General features: G+C 41.9%; 1 protein-coding gene across 1 annotated transcript in view; it reads left to right on the forward strand.

Moving 5' to 3' along the window:
• LOC136884743 (dystrophin, isoforms A/C/F/G/H) overlaps window positions 1-21,074 on the forward strand; it is a 1,317,506-nt gene that overhangs the window by 774,822 nt on the left and 521,610 nt on the right. The window contains exon 48 of the mRNA XM_068230054.1: window positions 17,408-17,550. Within this exon, the coding sequence (XP_068086155.1) occupies window positions 17,408-17,550 (143 nt within the window). The remainder of the gene's footprint in view (window positions 1-17,407; window positions 17,551-21,074) is intronic.

A 21,074-nucleotide genomic window follows, 5' to 3' on the forward strand; every position in this document is an offset into this window, starting at 1 on the left:
TTCCGAGCTGTCAGTGGAGACATGGCGTGGAATGATATTAGTAGACGAATGAATTGGGAGTGGTGTTTTTATAAGTAGGAAAGAGGCGAAGTTGGAATTCAAGATGAGAAATTGGGGCAAATATTAATTTATAGGAAGAGGAGTTAGGGATTGGAATATTTGTCCAAGGAAGGTGTTCGATACATTTCCAGATTATTCGAAATTGTTTAAGAAAAGACTGGGCAAAGAAATGATACGGAATCTGCCACCTGCCCTAAATTCAGATCGATGGTAATTGATTGATTGATTGGTTTGGCTTCCACTCCTCCGAGGACATTCATGGTCTGTACAAGGATAACTCAAAAGACTTCGACCACCCTATGAATAAAAGCCAGTAAAATGAAAACTAGTCAACTGCCAAAAAAGCTTAGTTGAACATTTTACACCTGAAAGGCAACCACCAGAACTGTTCCGAATGTTATTCTCCTGGGTGATCAGACGGGCCTAGTGGTACGCCGTGGACGAACCCCCCCCCCCCCACACACACAGGTTTTATTGCTGTGATTTTTTATCTGCTACCGCGAAGGTCTTGCTTCTTCTTCTTCTTATTAGTCCGCCTCTGTTAGCGCGATTATCTGCCACCCCCGGAGGCCCGGGTTTGATTCCCAGCTCTGCCATGGGATTTTTTTGCTATTTGCTTTACGTCGCACCGACACATATGTCTTGTGGCGACGATGGGATAGGAAAGGTCTAGGAAGTGGAAGGAAGCGGCCGTGGCCTTAATTAAGGTACAGCCCGGCATTTGCCTGGTGTGAAAATGGGAAACCACGGAAAACCATCTTCAGGGCTGCCGACAGTGGGGCTCGAACCCACTATCTCCCGATTACTGGATACTGGCCGCACGTAAGCGACTGCAGCTATCGAGCTACGGTGCCATGGGATTTGGAGCGGGTTCACTCAGCCTCGGCTGGTCAAGTAAGTAGAGGTTTGTTTTCCGTGGTTTCCCACTTCTCCTCCAGGCAAATACCGGGATGGTACGTAACTTAAGCCACGGCCACTTCTTTCCCTCTTAACTGCCTATCCCTTCCAATCTTCCCATGAGCCTCCCCTCCCTCACAAGGCCCCTGTTTAGCATAGTAGGTGAGGCCGCCTGGGCGAGGTACTCGTCCTCTTTCCCAGTTGTATCTCACGACCCAGAGTCTCACATTCCAAGACATTGCCTCTGAGGGGGTAGAGGTGGTATCCCTCGCTGAGTGCGAAGTAAAAACCAACCTTGGATACTAAACAGATTAAGAATGATTATCATTATTATTATTATTATTATTATTATTATTATTATTATTATTATTATTATTATTATTATTATTATTATTATTGAGCCTCCGTGGCTCAGGCGGCAGCGCGCCGGCCTCTGCGTTCCGTGGTTCAAATCCCGATTAGCCTTCTCCATTTGCGATTTGTGTTGGACAAAGCGGAGGCGGGACAGGTTTTTCTCCGGGTACTCCGGTTTTTCCTCTCATCTTTCATTCCAGCAACACACTCCAATATCATTTCATTTCATCTATCATTCATTAATCATTGCCCCAGCGGAGTGCGACAGGCTTCGGCAGCCGGCACAGTTCCTATCCTCGCCGCTAGATAGGGACTTCATTCATTCCACTTCTGACCCGGTCAAATGACTGGAAAAAGGCTGTGGATTTTCATTATTTATTATTATTATTATTATTATTATTATTATTATTATTATTATTATTATTATTATTATCGGGAGACGTCTGGAGGTTCTCTTCAGGACCATGGTCTATTTATTTTCTCCCAGTTTGTTAGTTTGAGGTTTCCATCCCGTCCTTTGTACAAACTTCATTGTGTGTGTTGAGCTGAAAGAACGATCTTTGTTCTTGTGAACCGTTAAGTTTGTTTGCAGGAATTCTCCTCCTCCTCCTCCTCCTCTTCCATCTCCATCTTTCCCTTCTCTTCTCGTCTCCTGTTGCTGGCTTCAAGATGTCAGAGTTGAACTTGTAGCTGATGTGGGACATTATTTCAAATCATGTGAAGCTTGTGATCAAATCTTTACAGGAAAGATATCTGATGTTCTTCTGTGAACAGTATATAAGGGTTGGTTGTTGTTGTTGTTGTTGTTGCTGCTGATAAACGTAAAATAATACCTAGGAGTGCATCTAGAAAAGTGTGCAGATTTTATCAGTTTTATCATAAATATTGTTAATTTATTAGAGTACTTTTTTCTTTAATTTTCGCAACAACAACAAAAACGCGATAAATCCGTTTATAACATTTTGATTCTATAATTGTTATCGAGTTTTATATGTTTTTATAAATTGAATTTGCTTTTATGTTATATAGAATTTTCACAATATAACGGTCATCATCGTATACTAAAGGCTAAGCCTTGTCGCAGGATATGGTCAAGTTTGTCAACCATTCTCCTCTCAATCTTGCTGTTCTTTTCACATCTTTGTAGTTTTTACATCCCATCAATTTTGTCACATCCTCGAAGTATGTCTTCCTTGGTCTTCCTCTTCCTTTCTTTCCTAGTATTTTTCCTTCAAAGTCGTTTACTAAGCAGTCATTTTGTCTCAGGATATGACCTACAAGTTTTATCTTCCTTATTTCCATATCCTTTATCACTTTCCGTGCCCGGCTCCATGGCTAAATGGTACGCGTGCTAGCCTTTGGTCTCAGGGGTCCTGGGTTCGATTCCTATCAGGATCGGGAATTTTAACCATAATTAATTAATTTTGCCTGCACAGGGGCTGGGTGTGTGTGTCGTCTTCATCATCATTTCATCCTCATCACGATGCGCAAGTCGCCTACGGGAGTCAGATCGAAAGATCTGCATCTGGCGAGCCGAACTTGTCCTCGGACACTCCCGGCACTAAAAGCCATACGCCATTTCATTTCATCACTCTCCGTGACCGCGAACGGTACAACATATAATATAAAATTGTAGGACCTTTGAAAATGAAGGGTGATACATTATAATTCGTTGTTTAATGTATAAATTCATGCTTAATGAAAGTGTTTCTTTATTTCATATATGGGTAGAGGCGCGCAGCTCTGAGCTTGCATCCGGGAGACGGTGGGTTCGAATTCCACTGTCGGCAGCCCTGAATATGGTTTTCCGTGGTTTTTCATTTTCACACCAGGCAAATGCTGGGGCTGTACCTTAATTAAGGCCACGGCCGCTTCCTTCCGACTCCTAGGCCTTTCCTATCCCATCGTCGCCATGAGACCTGTCTGTGTCGATACGACGTAAAGCCCCTAGCAAAACAAAAAATCATATATAGTCTTGGACTATCGGTATGAAGGAAGGAAAGCCCCAGGGGCTCTGAACTTTGGAGCGTGGGTTGGCGACCACGGGGCCCTCTGCTGAGTCCTGGCATTGCTTCCACTTACTTGTGCCAGGCTCCTCACTTTCATCTATCCTATCCGACCTCCCTTGGTCAACTCTTGTTCTTTTCCGACCCCGACGCTTTTAGGTTTGCGAGGGCTAGGGAGTCTTTCATTTTCACGCCCTTCGTGGCCCTTGTCTTACTTTGGCCGATATCTTCATTTTTCGAAGTGTCGGATCCCTTCCATTTTTCCCTCTGATTAGTGTTATATAGAGGATGGTTGCCTAGTTGTACTTCCTCTTAAAACAATAATCACCACCACCTGAAGGAAGGAAATGTTCTCACATATTAATGCTTCACAATTACATTGGTTGGTAGCACTCCTCCGTATTTCTCTATTCTAAAGCTTCCTCTTAGTTTCCAAGTAGGTGTAGCATGCGGCATCGTGGGTAAACTGGCGAATATAACTCTGTCTCTGCTTTCTTCTGTAGTTTTTCCCCTCAGTCATTCCTCCCACGATATTCCTTCCATGGTAGCTGAGAGGATACGATTATTAATTATGAGGTTAAAAAAACTCGTGTCCTCATCCCGAGGTGATGCCGCTCTCTTCAGACACACCCCAATGGAGGTGAGCTGCATGTACCATTTTAACCACATACCAGCCCTCCTGCCATTCTTAAATTTCTGGCAGTACCGGGAATCGAACCCGAGCCCCCGAGGACGGCAGCTAATAACACTAAGCGTTACGCTACGGAGATGTGTGGTTCATTATACCTAAGAATCAGACTACTCCAAAGGACAAAAGCATGTCTTATTGTGTGCCCTGTCAGTCTCGTCCTTTTTTTTCACAAGGCCCCTTTGGATTTTTATAGTATTCTTTACACAGCTATCCTTCAGTATGCGTCTGTAGCACCACATGTTCAGAACCTCCGATCATGTTCTGTTGCTCTTACAACCCAGAATTCGCAACAAGAAACAGAAAGATACTCTATACAGAAGTTTTTAAATAATTTGTTCCTAATCTCGGGCTAAGTTTCACTAACGAAGTCGACACTTGAAAATATGGCTTCCTTCTTAACTGAAAATCCTCCAAGTTGCACCAAGGCTAGTGTTTGAGGTGAGCAATGCTTTCCTTTCCTGGAGGGATACTATTGCCTGATGGATCCTACTTAGTTTCCTTTGCGTTTCTTCCATCTTTTTATTTATTTTGTTTCCCAAATAAGTAAATTCTTGTACCTCTTCCAGGATTTTTCTGTTCTAATATTTGATGACTGAAAATGAATATAGCGAGCAAATGGCCGCTCGGTTTGGGTTACGTAGCGATCAGCTTGCATTCGGGAGGTAGTGGGTTCGAACCCCACTGGAGATGGTTTTCCGTGGTTTCCGATTTTCACGCACGGTTACTCTCTTCCCACTCCCAGCCCTTTCCTATTTCATTGTCACCGTAAGACCCATCTGTCTCGGTGCGACGAAAGGCAGCGCGAATACCGCAGGTTTAAGCGAGGAAGGGTGGGGGCACCATGTTTTGTTTATATCTGGACACCATTTCTGTGTATGCGTGTACACCACACCCTGGAGATTGGAGTTGGAAAATGTTGATGCTGATGAATGACCAAATAGTATTATTTAGAGACATGCTACTGAAATAGTGTTTCTAAAGCCATGGAGCTATTTCAGCCAACTGCAGCACTGCTCGGCCTCGTCTCTGTCGTGTTGTGTTTGTTCGAACACTGTATCCTATCCCATTCATTGATTTTCTCCGCAGTGCTGTATCACATGATAATAAAAAAGCATTAGTTGTCATTTACAGTCAATGTATGTGTTAGTGCGTAATGAATCAATAGCTGTATATTACCTTTAAAAAACATAGAGAGAGAGAGAGAGTGTTATATGGAAGTACAGAGCGCTCGTTAATTTTAACAAGGCTGTTAAACTAAACGGCTCGTTACCGTATATCATAGTATTAAGCTGGAACACGCCGTTATTGGACGTCAGCGTCGCCTAATTGACGCCGTGATGAAGCTAACTTAGACGACTGTGTGCGCCACATACCTGTACAAAGAAATAATAAAGCGGAACGTGAATTCAAAGCAGAGTACAGTCCGTTCAAAAATATATATACACCAAGGCGGGGCCTTGATAAAACTCTTGGTTTTTACTGGATATATTTTCTGTACAGTAATCATTAAATGGATGGGATTGTGTACTCAGAGCCGTAGGCCTAGGAAACGCCAGTTGTACACAATATGAAAAGGGTGATAGGGCTGTTCGTTTAAATGCATCGTGGTTTTTGGTCATGTAATGACAGAAATGGGTGCACCATAACCCCAGCTTGTCATAACTGGCGACTAAAAGGCGTACCGAGCGAGTGGCTGTGCGGTTAGGGACGCGCAGCTTTGAGGTTGCATTCGGGAGATAGTGGGTCCGAACCCCACTGTCGGCAACCCTGAAGATGGTTTACCGTGGTTTCCTATTTTCACACCAGACAAATGCTGGTGTTGTACCTTAATTAAGGTCACGGGCGCTTTCTTTTCACTCCTAGCCCTTTTCCTATCCCATCGTCGCCATAAGAGCCATCTGCGTCGTTGCAACGTAAAGCAAATCGTAAAAAAAAAAGTGGTGGTGGTTGTGATGATTATTGTTTTAAGGGGAAGTAGAACTAGGCAACCATCCTCTATTAACACTAATCAGAGAGAAAAAGTGGAAGGGATCCGACACTTTGTAAAATGAAGGTATCGGCCAAAGAAAGACATGGGGCACGAAGGGCGTGAAAATGAAATACTCCCTAGGCCTCGCTACCTAATACTGTCGGGGTCGGAAAAGAACAAGAGTTGATGAAGGGATTTCGAATAGGATAGATCTAAGTGAGGATCCTGGCACGAGTAAACGGAAGCAATGCTAGGACTCAGCTAAGGGCCCCGTAGTCAAAACCCACGCTCCCAAGTTGAGGGACCCTGGGGCCCCTTTTAGTCACCTCTTAGGACAGGCAAGGAATAATGTGGGTTTTATTCTTCTGTCCCCCACCCACTGAATTACAGTCGGGGTCGGATAAAAACAAGAGTTGACCAGATGAGGTCGGATAGGATAGATGAGAGTGTGGAACTTGGCACAAGTAAGTGGAAGCAATACCAGGAATCAGATAAGGGCCCCGTGGTCGCCAACCACGCTCCCAAGTTGAGAGCCCCTGTTCCCCCTTCTAGTCGTCTCTTACGACAAGCAGGGGTTGATGCCGTGGATGTTATTCTTCCGCCCCCACTCACAGGGGGATCGGGCACTCCTGCGCACCGTTTATTTTAATACTGTGCGCGCAATCAATTCCGGTGACAGAAATCTTGAATATGCAGCAGACAGACGTATGTTGTCAGGTTTAGTGTCCAATGATTAAGCCACTAAATATGGCAGGCAGGCAATAACTCAGAATTGAGACGTGCATTATCTCCGGTATTATTCATGCATTTCCGCGCCACAATACAGGCAATTAGGAAGCTCCTGCATGCACCAGATACTGGCTGATGAGCTATTGGTAAACACTGGAGTGCACGTGCAATGTTCGCAATTCCAAAACCATACTATTGTACTTTGTAATGACAAATTTAAATTAGCTCTTGCTCGTTCTCAACAGTCGTACTTCGTTGAGGGAGAAGTACACGAACACAACTAGCGGTTACTTTTGAGTTCTTTGGAGATGAACCTTGACAGGTTACTAACTTTTCGAATACTTTACCGTCTTCGTTATTAAGGTCACTGAAATACCCCTACTCGATGCGACGTAATTAGTCTCCCCAGGAAGGTAAAATTAGAGGCGTTATCTACTGTATTCTCGAATGGTGCAGTGACAACCTGCTCCAGGAGCTTCTTTGCTACCGATCCACTGGTACTGTGACGATCTTGTTCGTTACCAACACACTGATCAAGGAATTCGCAGTTCGCTGTGAAAGAAGCGTTGTTACTGCTGTAGTTCTTGCAGTTTTCTCCTTAACGACCGGCACGCTTTTGAAGCCTAGCTAGCCGGCTATGTTTGTTATTCCGTCCGCGTGGAGTGTCAGAATTTCCCACAGCGTTGTCAACTCTCCAGTTTTAATTATATAGCCACTGTGAGTGAGCAGCGAGACTGGACAGAACTGCGTGCAGCTGTGCAACACTGGAGACCTGACAAGCGAGCAGGCTTCAGGACCGGCACGCTTTAGAAATACTCAACAGTACTCACAGCTAAGGTTACTGTCAAGGTGTCGTGGGGAGGGGGGAGGAGGAGGTGTCTGCTTAACGTTTTGAGTCGCCTGTCGTTAACTTTGATGGTAGTGTTTATTGTTTTAAGAGGAAGCACAACTGGGTAACCATCCTCTATATAAAACTAATATGAGACAAAGAATGGAAGGGATCCGACATTTCGAAAAATGAAGGTTTCGGCCAAAGAAAGTCAAGGACCGTGAGGGGCGTGAAAATGAAAAACTCCCTAGGCCTCGAATGCTGTAATACCGTCGGGGTCGGGAAAGAACAAGAGTTGACCAAGGGAGGTCGGATAGGATAGATGAAAGTGAGGAGCCTGACACAAGTACGTGGAAGCAATGCCAGGACTCAGCTAAGGGTCCCGTCGTCGTCAAACCACGCTCTAATGTTTAGAGCCCCTGGGGCCCCTTTTAGTCGCCCCTTACGATAGGTAGGTATTACCGTGGGTATTATTCTACCGCCCCCACCCACAGGGGAATTCCTTTTAGTGTATTAGACTACTCATCAAGTTGACACTTGATTAAAATTTTGTTCGCATTGTTCGATTAATATTTCCGAACTATCTTTTCGATACCGTATCGTTAGTATCATAACCTGGTATCGATACGATAAAAATATTGGTACTGAAATATCAAATACCGAGCTCAGTAGCGGCAGTCGCTTAAGTGCGGCCAGTATCCGGCTTTCGGGAGATAGTGGGTTCGAACCCCGCTGTCGGCAGCACGAAGAGATTTTTCCGTGGTTTTCCGTTTTCACACCAGGCAGATGGCGGGGCTGAACCTTAATTAAGTTCACGGTCGCCTCCTTTCCACTACTAGCCCTTTCCTGCCGCAATGTCGCCATAAGCCCTATATGTGTCGGTACGACGCAAAACAAATTTTTAAAAAAATCGCTACATACACCTTCATACTTTGAAGGATCACACATCTTCATATTTTTGTTTTACTGTAAAGAGTGAACAGTTATCTTTCTTTTAAAACGCGCTGTTTAGTAATGAGAAAAATATGTAAAAGGGATGTAGAGCGAAACGTGACGTAGCAGGGAGGATAGATCCTTCCTTTATGCCCTCCAAGGAGCCACCAACCCTCCATTTTAATTTTCCCCATTAGTACATAGCTTTCCCACGTTACAGAATTTCAGATCTTCCCTAACAGTCCAATAAATTTCACAGCCAGAGCTTACCTCAACAAGCTTGGTTTAGAATGTAGGTCGAGGCAAGGTACTGTACCCTCGCAAACAGCTGTACCCAAGTGCACGCTCAATGACAAATGGGGCACATCTGCCGGCCCTCCACCACACTCGTGAGCCTGCTACTTTCCAGAGCTCTAATGTAACAGTAAATTGCTATCCAGTCCATCAGCACGTCCGTAATGGATCGAGCCGGGTAATGATGCGGTCCCTAGCGACGAGAAATCCCTTCCTCCAACCAACACTCGTACGTGTCATTTCAGAATCTCACTGCTGAGAATTGAGAAGTTCCTTTTTAACCTAAAAATAATGAAAACGTACTCATTTCTGTCTGTTTCTGTTGAAATACTTACACAGTAAGTCCCCGTCCCCGGTAATTCATGACTCTGTAAAACACGCGTTGTTCAAGACTCACGTATGATATCCCATGCCTGTGGGAATGGAGACTACAATGTCTGAACTTGAGAGAGTGGGTTCCCGAACACTCAGGCTCCTCATTTTCATATATGTATATATAAAATAAGAGTTTTGTCCGTACACTGCTCAGAATTTGAAAACAATGGTATTTCTATATCGGTCCTGCCCATAGTAACCAGGAAATTCATTTTTTTTACTTTTCCGTAATTTATGTCTGTCTGTCTCTCTGTACACGCATCACGAGAAAATGGCTGAAGAGAATTTAATGAAAATCGGTATGTAAAGTAGGGGAATAAATCACTACGATCTAGGCTATAAATCATTTTATTCACGCTGAGTGAAATGGTAGTCTAGGGAAAGGCCTAAAATTTAATTCTCAAGTATTTATGTTATTAGTAGTCCTGTCGCTAAATTATGCATAACTAAAGTTATACAGAATTAAATTTCCGATCATTTATGTATTATACATTTTTATCGTACCGGCTATGATAACAGATGTTCATGAATTTGTATTTTTGTTGCCAAGTCCATATCAACGCCGAGCCACGAGAAAATAGGTTAACAGAATTTACTGAAAATCGGTATGCAGAGTCGGGGAATAAGAAACTACAGTCTAAGGTATAAATCATTCTATTCACCCTGAATGAAATTGTAGTTTGGGGGAAGGAGCTTTAAATGCAATTCTTAAATACCTATGTTATTGGCCTCATTGAAAAGTACTACATAACAGAATTTATAGATAATACAATTTCGGATCATTTGTTTTATACAGTGGCCATTGATGCTTTCACTACCCGTTCTTATAGACATGGTATAGGTTTTTGCGCTTATGCCGTGTCAAGAAAATAAGGTGAAATTCAATCAATCGATCAATCAATCAATCAATCAATCAATCAATCAATCAATCAATCAATCAATCAATACTGATCTGCATTTAGAGCAGTCGCCCAGGTGTCAGATTCCCTATCTGTTGTTTTCCTATCCTTTTCGTAAATGATTTCAAAGAAATTGGAGATTTATTGAACGTCTCCCTTGGTAAGTTATTCCAATCCCTAACTCCCCTTCCTATAAATGAATATTTGCCCCAGTTTGTCCTCTTGAATTCCAACTTTATCTTCATATTGTGATCTTTCCTACTTTTATAAACACCACTCAAACTTATTCGTCTACTAATGTCATTCCACGCCATCTCTCCGCTGACAGCTCGGAACGTACCACTTACAGTACTCGAGCAGCTCTTCTTCTTTCTCTGAATTCTTCCCAAGCCAAACTTTGCACCATTTTTGTAACTCTACTCTTTTGTCGGAAACCACCCAGAACAAATCGAGCTGCTTTTCTTTGGATTTTTTCCAGTTCTTGAATCAGGTAATCCTGGTGAGGGTCCCATACACTGGAACCATACTCTAGTTCGGGTCATACGTCTTACGTCTTACGTTTTGCAGAGAACTGAAGAATTTCACCTTATTTTCTTGTATTTGAGAGTTGGAAGAAAACTAAATGTGAAGGCCTACAATATCGAAAGCTCATAAAATTGATCAACAATAACATTGCATTGACCATTGTCTTGTTATGATGTTCTTTGTCTCTTATGCTGCCACTCATCTCCGATAGATGGGATTACTGTTCCGTATAGAGTATAACAGCCTGCTTGCATAGTGGCGAGAAACAGCAGGGGAGTTAGATAACTTCCTTCTCTAACATACCATTCCTCTGGTTCATACATTTTCTGATTTTGCTGGTACGTAACACGCCGGTTCATGATAGTATTCCAGCTATTCGATCCCTACTCTAACGCCCTGATTGGATTCATCAGTCTGCACAATTAACGGAGTAATGGCAGAGGCTCAGTTATGACCTTGTCTAGAAAATTTCGGACCGAGCTCGATAGCTGCAGTCGCTTAAGTGCGGCCAGTATCCAGTACTCGGGAGATAGTGGATTCGAACCCCACTGTCGGCAGCCCTGAAGATGGATTTCCGTGGTTTCCCATTTTCACACCTTAATTAAGGTACAGCCCCAGCATTTGCCTGGTGTGCAAACAGGAAAGTGATGGTGATTATTGTTTTAAGAGGAAGTACAAGAAGTCATCCATTCTCTATGTAACACTAATCAGAGAGAAAGAATGGAAGGGATCCGACAGTTCGAAAAATGAAGATTCGGCTAAAGAAAGACAATGGCCACGAAGGTCGTAAAAGTGAGAGCCTGTCTAGTCCTCGAATACTCTAATGCTATCGGTACCAGAAAAGAACAAGAGTTGACCAAGGAAGGTTGGATAAGATAGGTGAAATTGAGTCGCCTGGCACAAGTAAGTGGAGACAATGCCTGGATTCAGCTAAGGGTCCCGTGGTCGCTGAACTACGCTCCCAAGTTGAGAGTCCCTGAGGCTTTTACCCACCTCTTACGGCAGGCTGGGGTACCTCGGGGGTGAAAATGGGAAACTACGGAGAACTATCTTCAGTGCTGCCGACAGTGGGGCTCGAACCCAGTATTTCCCAAATGCAAGCTGATAGGTACGCGACCCAAACTTATGAAAAAAAAATCGGTGCACCAATATCGAACCTAATGGCACCAATTTAAAGCTCCATTTCTTCTGCGTTTAGTCCGGCTCCATGGCTAAATGGTTAGCGTGCTGGCCTTTGGTCACAGGGGTCCCGGGTTCGATTCCCGGCAGGGTCGGGAATTTTATCCATAATTTGTTAATTTCTTTGGCACGGGGGCTGGGTATATGTGTCGTCTTCGTCATCATTTCTCCTCATCAAGACGCGCAGGTCGCCTACGGGTGTCAAATAATAAAAAGACCTGTCTGGCGAACCGAACTTGTCCTCGGACACTCCCGGCACTAAAAGCCCTAGGCCACTTCATTTCTGCGTTTAACAGTCGTACACAGCAACAATTTTTGCCACGTGTATTTCTGTTGTAATAGGAACGAAAAAATAACTTTTTTTGCTTCCTGCGGACAGTCTTTGATTTTTAAAGCAAGAAACACACAACGCGAACGTGATAACATTTTAGTGTGTCATAGCTTCAAGTATGTCAAACAATATCTGAAACTTACCACGTTACAGAGTAATAATATAATTATGATTTATTCAATTTGTTACCCCAATCAACCTTGTTTCTTTCAAAGTACCTTCGCAACAGTAAAAAAAAAAAAACAAAAAAAAACAAAAAAAAAACAATAATGTGCAAACCATATGCAAACAACACAAAATATAAAGTAATGCAGCAACCCTCAGACGAAAGACGTACACTTGTATCACAGTGTGTTCAATCTATTTTGTTAGTGTACTGCAGCCTTGATTTTTGTATCTTTTCCTGTATAGGTACCTCATTTACCATTTCCCGATCTCTCTCATTTCTTACTCTGTCCACTCTTGTTAAAACTACTGGACACCTTTGAAACTTCATTTCCACTGCTTGTATTCTACCTTTATCTCCCTCCTTCATGACCCACGTTAATGATCCATATATAAAAATTGGCACAAAATAAGTCTTTTAGATAGTGCCTTTATATCTCTGTAACTTAATAACGTGTGTAAAAACGACAAAAACCATCAGAAACTATAGTGAAAACTAATCACATTGTATGACTCAGTTTTATGTATTCTGCAGGTTAAGACATAATGCTCTAACGAGTGCCTCTTAATTTAATAATCATAACATTTCGTAAATTCATGGATGATGAAAATGATATTAAAGCAACTGAAGCCAGATTCAGTTTACTAAGAAAAGAACATCCCGTATCTCCATAAACACTACAAGATTCGAACAGACAGATGGTCTTGTAACAGGCTTGTTATTCGGTTGCAGTGACACTACGGTAACGAAGCACACATGTCCTACATTAGAGAACATCACAGTAAAGAGCATAAAAGACTCGGTCATAGAGAAGTTGCATGAGATAGCATCAAAGACAAGCCTCCAAATATCGTATGAGAAGACTCATATCATGGCTAATGGACACCAGAATATCCAAAAATCCCCACTACAGACAAATTATGGAATTATCACACAGGTCCCTTCCTTCAAATATCTAGGAGAAATCATTGTACCATCCGGATTGGACAGGAAAGCTAATTTAGAAAGAGCCACCAAACTCCTGAAAGCATACCGAATAACATGGAACCACTACAATAAAAGAGTGATGTCACGAAATGCAAAACTTCGGCATTACAAGACTGTTGGTCTTCCGGAAGCCTTGTATGCCTCAGAAACCACATCTCTAGGAGGCCACTCTAAAATTGATGAAATTGAAAAACAAGAACGAAAAATTCTGAGGAAAATATATGGCCTCGTTCATGTAAATGGTATATAGATCAAAAGGAAAACTGTAGATTTGTACAAAGCAATCGACAAGTTCACCGATACTGTACGCAGGAGACGATTGAAATTATATGGCCACATCTGTAGAATGGACGATACTAGATATGCAAAAATATTGCTTGGTATAATTAATTCAAAGAAGGTTAAAATAAGCTGGTTTGAGGAAATAAAGCAGGACTTAAAAGAAATGAACATCACAGAAGATGTCATCAGGGATCGCAAGACTTTTGGGAATCAGGTTGCAAAGCACACGTTCACGGAAAAGGCTAAAAGAACCACAGGGAAACAATGGACGGAAGAACGCAAGAAACAGCATAGCGAGTTCATGAAGAGATTTTGGGAGGAGAAGAAGAAAGGAAAACCAACATCAAGCTAACAAGTTCGAACGCGCTCTGTAAACGGACATAACGAAGAAAGAAGAAGAAAAACTCGGTCATCATCCTAAATCACCATCTCTATCAGGCATAGGTCACAGCATTTTACAGGTTCTGATTCGTACTACTCACAATATTGTTATGGGTCATTTTATTCTATAGAGTAGTATGTTTTGTACTTCAAATTATGTGGCTTTCATTTAGAATTCAGGACCCCCGTGATCACTCGCAATTGGTGAACTGATGTTATCTTGGAAAATATATAATCTACAGGGTGAACCCTAACTACATGGACAAACCTTCGGAGCTTGTCAGGGATACCTTCTGAGTACATTGGTATAAGAAAGATGTTAGGATTGGAGTTGAAGGGAAGGAGACCTAGAGGAAGACCGAAGATCAGATTGCTGAAAGGCGTAAAGAAGAAGGGAACTGGACGACATTGACGACATTGAGAGAAGTGGTGGATGGACGGAAAACGATGGAAATGCTTATGTTCCAAGCAGACGGAAACTGCTCCAGATGATGATTAAGTGATAGTGGTCACACTTATCATTACACACTGAGCGACCCCATGAATCCCTTAATATTAAACCTCTTAACAGATGACATTATGAACACAGTTCACAGTGAAACTAATTCTGTACGCAGGTGACAAGGCGACCTGCAAGCTGCGCTTCCGAAGCTTGAAATATGGGTCGGCGAAAATAGCTTAAAGATCAATAAAGAGAAAACAGTGCACATGATCTTCAGAAAAGGAGGTAAACTATTGTCCGATAACCGCCTAATCATGCAAGAAGATATGCTAACGATCGTGAACAAATTCAGGTACTTAGGAGTGTACCTACAATCGACCTTGTCTTCCTACAGGATACATATTCAAGAGAGAGTAGCGGCAGCCACGAAAGCCATACATAGAATTAAAAATATCACCAAACTCTCTTTGCCTACTGCAGTGACATTATTTAAGGCAGTCATAATACCAGTTGTGTCATACCGTATGAATTAGAATTGATATGGGAGCAGCTAACGAATGTGACCTCACACGATTAGAAAGTGAAGATAAAGTTGGAATTCAAGAGGACAAACTGGGGCAAATATTCATTTATAGGAAGGGGAGTTAGGGATTGGAATAACTTACCAAGGGAGATGTTCAATAAATTTCCAATTTCTTTGAAATCATTTAGGAAAAGGCTAGGAAAGCAACAGATAGGGAATCTGCCACCTGGGCGACTGCCCTAAATGCAGATCAGTATTGACTGATTTGATTGAAAGTGTGAAAGCAAGATATCTGAAAATAGCTCTAGGAGTTAGGATACATGCACCCTCAAGGATTGTCTACGAATTAGCAATTGAAACCTTCTTCATAGAAGACTTCAGACTGCAATTCATATTACCATCTACCGGCCCCTGCCAAGCTCGTCTCGAATTACAGCCGAGGAAGAGGAATGTCATCAACCCCGGGTTCTATGGCACGAGTGCAGTGATGGATTCGGCAATGGACAGAGACTGGACAGGACCAAAGACATGTTGCAACTAGACTTGCAGCTCATGGTTTTCACCACAAAATCTGCCGAACGCAAAGATTTCATCAACCTAACGAAGACTGTATTTACTACACTTTCTAACCTAGAAAGTAGTACCATTCTAATATCACGTTTTTTCTTAAGTATACTATTTTCTTCATTTGCCATAGTGAAATATAGCCTATAATAGGTCCAAGGATTAAAGAATGGTGTTTGTCTTACCTTATTGAAGCTATTGGAAATGGTCGAACTACTTAGCATGTGATTGTATGGAATGCATAATCGCTGCATCGCAAAAGTAGACTGATCCACAGGTGAATTTCATCATGGTCATTTATGCACTTGAATTCTTCTCAACATTTCATGTATCGACGAACTCTCTAACATATCCGTCTTCTGGGGACCAAACATTTATATTCTGGTAGCTTGTAATTGATATAAATCTAATACAAAATGCAGTACATTTAATAGAGAGAGCAGTTTGCTGTCATCCATGCTGGTTCCTAACACTACAACAACAAAGAAAAAAGAGAAACTATATTACCAACCTCAAATACATGTAAATTCTGTGAAGGACCATGCGACAGATACCATGTGATGACGTGTAGTCATAGGCAAATAACATTGCTCACACTATTCTATGAAAACGACTCATAAATTTATTTCTATATAGTGTTAGTCATACGTAATTTAATTTAACTCTTGGTTCCAGCGACCAATCTGGTGATAAGATCTGCTGTAATATCGCGCTGCGATTGTCTTTAGTAATACAGTTACGTAACTGATGAAGCCAAGAACAGACATATTGGAAGACTGGCACTTAAAGACTTTAAATGCAAAAATAATTAATAGTACTAATAATGAAAATCCACAGCCTGTTTCCAGTCATTTGACCGGGTCAGGAATGGAATGAATGAAGCCCCATCTAGCGGCGAAGATAGGAAATATGGCGGCTGCCGAAGCCTGTCGCACTCATCTGGGGCAATGATAAAGGACTGATAGATGAAATGAAATGATAAAGTAGTGTGTTGCTGGAATGAAATATGACAGGGAAAACCGGAGTACCCGGAGGAAAACCTGTCCCGCCTCCGCTTTGTCCGGCACAAATCTTGCTTGGAGTGACCTGGATTTGAACCATGGTATCCAGCGGTGAGAGGCGGCGCAATGTCGCCTGAGTCACGGAGCTAATAATAATAATAATAATAATAATAATAATAATAATAATAATAATAATAATAATAATAATATTAATAATAATAACATGGTTTAAGAAAATTCGTAAAGATCTAGAGAAGTCGAACATCAAGGAAGTTCAGATGTTAGACAGGAAAATATTTCAGACCATGATTCAAAATTTGGAAGGGTTTCTACTCGAAAGAACTGCAAAAACGGGAAGAGCCTGGACGGATGAACAGAAGGACCTATATGAAGGAATACTGGAGAAGAGGAAACTTCAAAGAAAAATGAAATTGTAGCGTGATCCTCAGTGGCCAATTCGCAAATAATAATAATAATAATAATAATAATAATAATAATAATAATAATAATAATATCCTGTCTGACCTCCCTTGGTCAACTTTGGTTCTCTTTCGACTTCGTCGGCATTAGCTTTGCGAATTCTAGGGAGTCGTTCATTTTCAGTCCCTTCGTGGTCCTAGTCTTTCATTTGCCGATACCTTCAGTTTTCGGATTGTCGGACCCGTTCATTTTTTTCCTCTCTGGTTGGTGTTAATAGAAGGATAGTTGCTTCCTCAAACAATAATAACCGCCACGACTCCGTGAAGGTGATATCCACTGCCATAACTACTGTCAGAGAAAATGAAGCTGATGAACGCTTCATTGAAAACTTTAATTAACCGACTAACAATGACAGAAGGAACATAACAGAGCTCGCACATCAATTGACACGGTCATCCGGTATAAGGAATAGAGATAAAAGTTTTGCCGAGTGTATCCTCGTAATGTGCCTGTTAAGATTAATTACCTCGTGTACGACATAGTTAAATATCTCATTTTCTTTTGTTTCAGAACCGTACCAGGGCGTCTCGGCGCCCGCCGCTCGTGGTGTTCGCTCCGTGGAGGTGCAGACGCCACCCGCCTCCCCCACTAGCCAGCAACACCGTATCATTGCTGGTAGTCTGTTGGCCAGTTTCGACAAGTCTATTCTTCAGGTAAGGCACTCTCCTCTTTCTCTGTTCTGAGTTCTGTAGCCGGTAGCTTTTCTAACAAGGGAGTACGAGGACGTCTGAAAAGGGAGCTCTTAGGATTGGACTGGACAGATTTCAATGAATGATCACCTAACGCATCTTAATTTTAATGGTAATAATTATTTTGCCATAATTTGTGGTATTATGATTAATTGCTAACAGTTGCTCGGAAGTTCGTGTAGTAAGCTGATGACGATGAATTACCTTGCTTATGCACGTAGAAATGCACTGGTAGTCTTGCTTTATTTTAATTTCTTTTGCAATTTGCTTTACGTCGCACCAACACAGATAGGTCTTATGGCGACGATGGGGTAGGAAAGGGCTAGGATTGGGAAAGAATCGGCCGTGGCCTTAATGCGATACAGCCCCAGGAATTCTGCTTTAAAGTTACATAAACTTACTATACATGGTAGCTCTTCTGATTTAGACGGAAGACTAACGATTTTTCATCCGTCTTCCCACTCTCCTGTTAGCTGAGACCGAACTTCCGATTTTGAGGTGAGATCTACTATTCTGGTAATGTTTAAAAATTCCCTGTTTTCCTCCGTTCTGTCTATAGCAGGAGAGAATAAATCCGTCACGATTGATCTGTCACCCACGTGGCATATTCCTGTCATTTGTCTCCCTAGTATTTTCTTAAAGGATTTCAAAGTATTTGGAAATTTTTTCAAATATCTCCCTTGATAAATTATTGCAGTCCTTAATTCCACTTAATACAAACGAATATTTGCCCGAATTCGACCTTTTGAATGCCTATTTTTCTTCGTTTTATGATCTTTCCTACTTTGACTAATGCCATTCCACGATATCTCTCGACTGATACATCGAAATATTCTATTTAGTCTCAAAGTTTGAAACTTCTCGTAGCACTACTCTTTTGTCGGAAATTACCCAGAAAAAATCGTGCTGCTTTCTCCTTGGAATATTTTGCGGTTCTTGTATCAAGTAATTCTCATGTAAATTGATGTTCGGTGGGCGATGGTATTGTATTATTTAATAGGATGGACTACCTAAGGCAATGCCAGCCTGTTTATTGAGTCAGATGGTTTTCAGCACACTTAAAAATATCAAAGCCGTGTGAAGAAACGTTAAAAATGTGTGCTGTATGTCAAGTGTTTTGAGCGAAAATTTAGTTCAGTGTTTCTGAAGAAGGTTAAGTCAGCTACCAGTCACATAGTGTGTAGCAAATTAATTAATGAAGAATCGTGTGTAAAGCTACGATAAAGGCAGTACTTTTAGTATTTCTAAATTTAAAAAATATATATAGTAGAGCAGTGTGTTTTAAATATTGTTGAACTGATGTAATCTGCATCATCAGTGATGCGTCGTAACACGTCGTGGAATATTGTTAAAAGTTCTCCCGATTCTTCACTATTGAAAGTCTGCATAAGACACTTTACACCGAAAATGAGATGTCTGCAGAATTGCGTTTGAATTTTGGTTCATACGCCCTGCCCTAAAATTCATCCAGACAGCATTTGCTCGCCTCCTGCGGGTAGAGTACCAAGTGGTCAGAACATATGGCATACAGTGTCAACTTTAGCACGTCAGTGAGCGCACCTTGACGCAGAACATTCTGTGGATGGTTCGTTTTCCAATGCCTGTTTCGGCTTGTAACTCAAATAGTGTCTATCTTCTGTCCACGTCTACGCAGTGGGTAATTATTGCACGTGACAGATCAGCCCGGACATTATCAAGTCTTCCGGATTGTTGCACGTCGTTACTTGTTTCAGTCCGTGTTGTGATGCTTTTTCCCAATTCGCAACTATTCGGTACGTCTCCACAGCTTCCACAAGTTGTCTATGACGTTCTTTGGCATTGTGACCTCGGTGAACGGCCAGTTTGATGCACGTATCTGCAGTCCCATCGCCCTGTGCGTGCTGCCTGTCCAACTTACCGCCATCTCATGCTGTATCTATGAACTATGAGTGTCTTATGGCCATTGCATGGTAGCACAATTAAATGATGAGGAAAAAAATACTTGCCCTGACTTGTGCCCCAATCCTATGCATTCGGTGTCGCCCAATCCAAAGTGTTCACTTGTGGGTGAACCATAGAACCAGAATGGGAAATCTCGTTTCGAAATGTCTTCTTTCCTGTTGTGACTCGAATCCACCTCCTTCCCCGGTTGAACCGGTTAAGCAGTTCCAACATCTCATGCAAATGTGTAAGATAAGTTTGTCACGACATCACAACAACGGCCCCGTGTTATTCGTTATGCTCTACTCTGCTGTGACTGTTTTACATCCACTTTTTGTAGCTATAATATGCGTGTGTTCCAGTGGTGAAGTGTGCATGTGATCTGCATATAAATGTGGCTTTTCATTCTGCTCACCTGATAATTAACTACTGTATGAAATTTTAACATCCACCAGCGTGTTAAAAAAAGGTATTTTTTATGTATGAAAGTCAGTTGGTATCGATTAAGACATTTTATAGTAGCAAAACTCATTCTAATTAGGCTGCGCCTTTTTATATTTTGCTTACTTCTCGCGTAGGTCAACACACTAATGTGGGCGATTTAAAATATTCTGAGAACAGCGAAGGGTTTTTCAGGAATAGCTCAAACACACTCGAGTATATTCCGTTTTAAAGTTAGTGTCGCTTTGTACGGTACTGTCAATGATCGAGGCGTTCCAATTTCCATGAAAGTACAATGAAAAATTGATAGCACCCTTGAAGATAATGTATCCTTCAGCTCTTTTCACAGACTCAGGAATTGTCGATGCCAGCAAGTACTCAAACTAAGGAAGCAGCCGGTTGGTTTTAGATGATTTCCTCTCCAGAACTCATATAGGAGAAAACTGAAGAAACTTCCTACAGAAACATCTATTTATACCGCCGAAATTCTAGCCATCCTTGCTGCCGTCAAATATGGTCTCTCTTACCATTTTCAGAACATACTCATACTCACCGACGCGAGAAGTGTCTTTCTAAGACTGCAACACCCGACTCAAAACAGTACCACAAATCCTTACATTTATGATCTACTTCAATAGATTCAAGAAGCTAAAACACCCGGTAGTCAAATCCAATTTCTGTGGATAAAAGGACACTGTGGAGTGAGATGGAATGAAATTGTCGATCATCTCGCGAAAGGAAGTATACTCAGTGGCATGTTTCAAGGGATACAGCTTCCATATACTGCCTTTATTCCGCTAGTCAAAAGAAGAGCCTATACCCAGTGGAAAGATGAATGTGGACAAGAACTAGTCACTACCGAGGAACACATTACGTAACACTGCAAACAACAATACCGCAAAAACCGTGGTTCTGGAGATCCACTATTGCAAGGAGTCATTTAACAACCACCATCCGGATGAGGTTTGGGCGCGGATGCTACCCTCACCACCTCCACCGCATCGGAGTGACTACCACGACAGTTTGCCCACATGACGATTACGATGATGCGGATCTGAATCACATAGTCTTCTCTTCGATTCACGATCGGGCGTGGGCTTAAATGTGTTAAATGAGCGAGAGAATGT

This window comes from Anabrus simplex, chromosome 13 (assembly GCF_040414725.1).
Source record: "Anabrus simplex isolate iqAnaSimp1 chromosome 13, ASM4041472v1, whole genome shotgun sequence".
In the NCBI taxonomy this organism is placed as follows: Eukaryota; Metazoa; Arthropoda; class Insecta; order Orthoptera; family Tettigoniidae; genus Anabrus; species Anabrus simplex.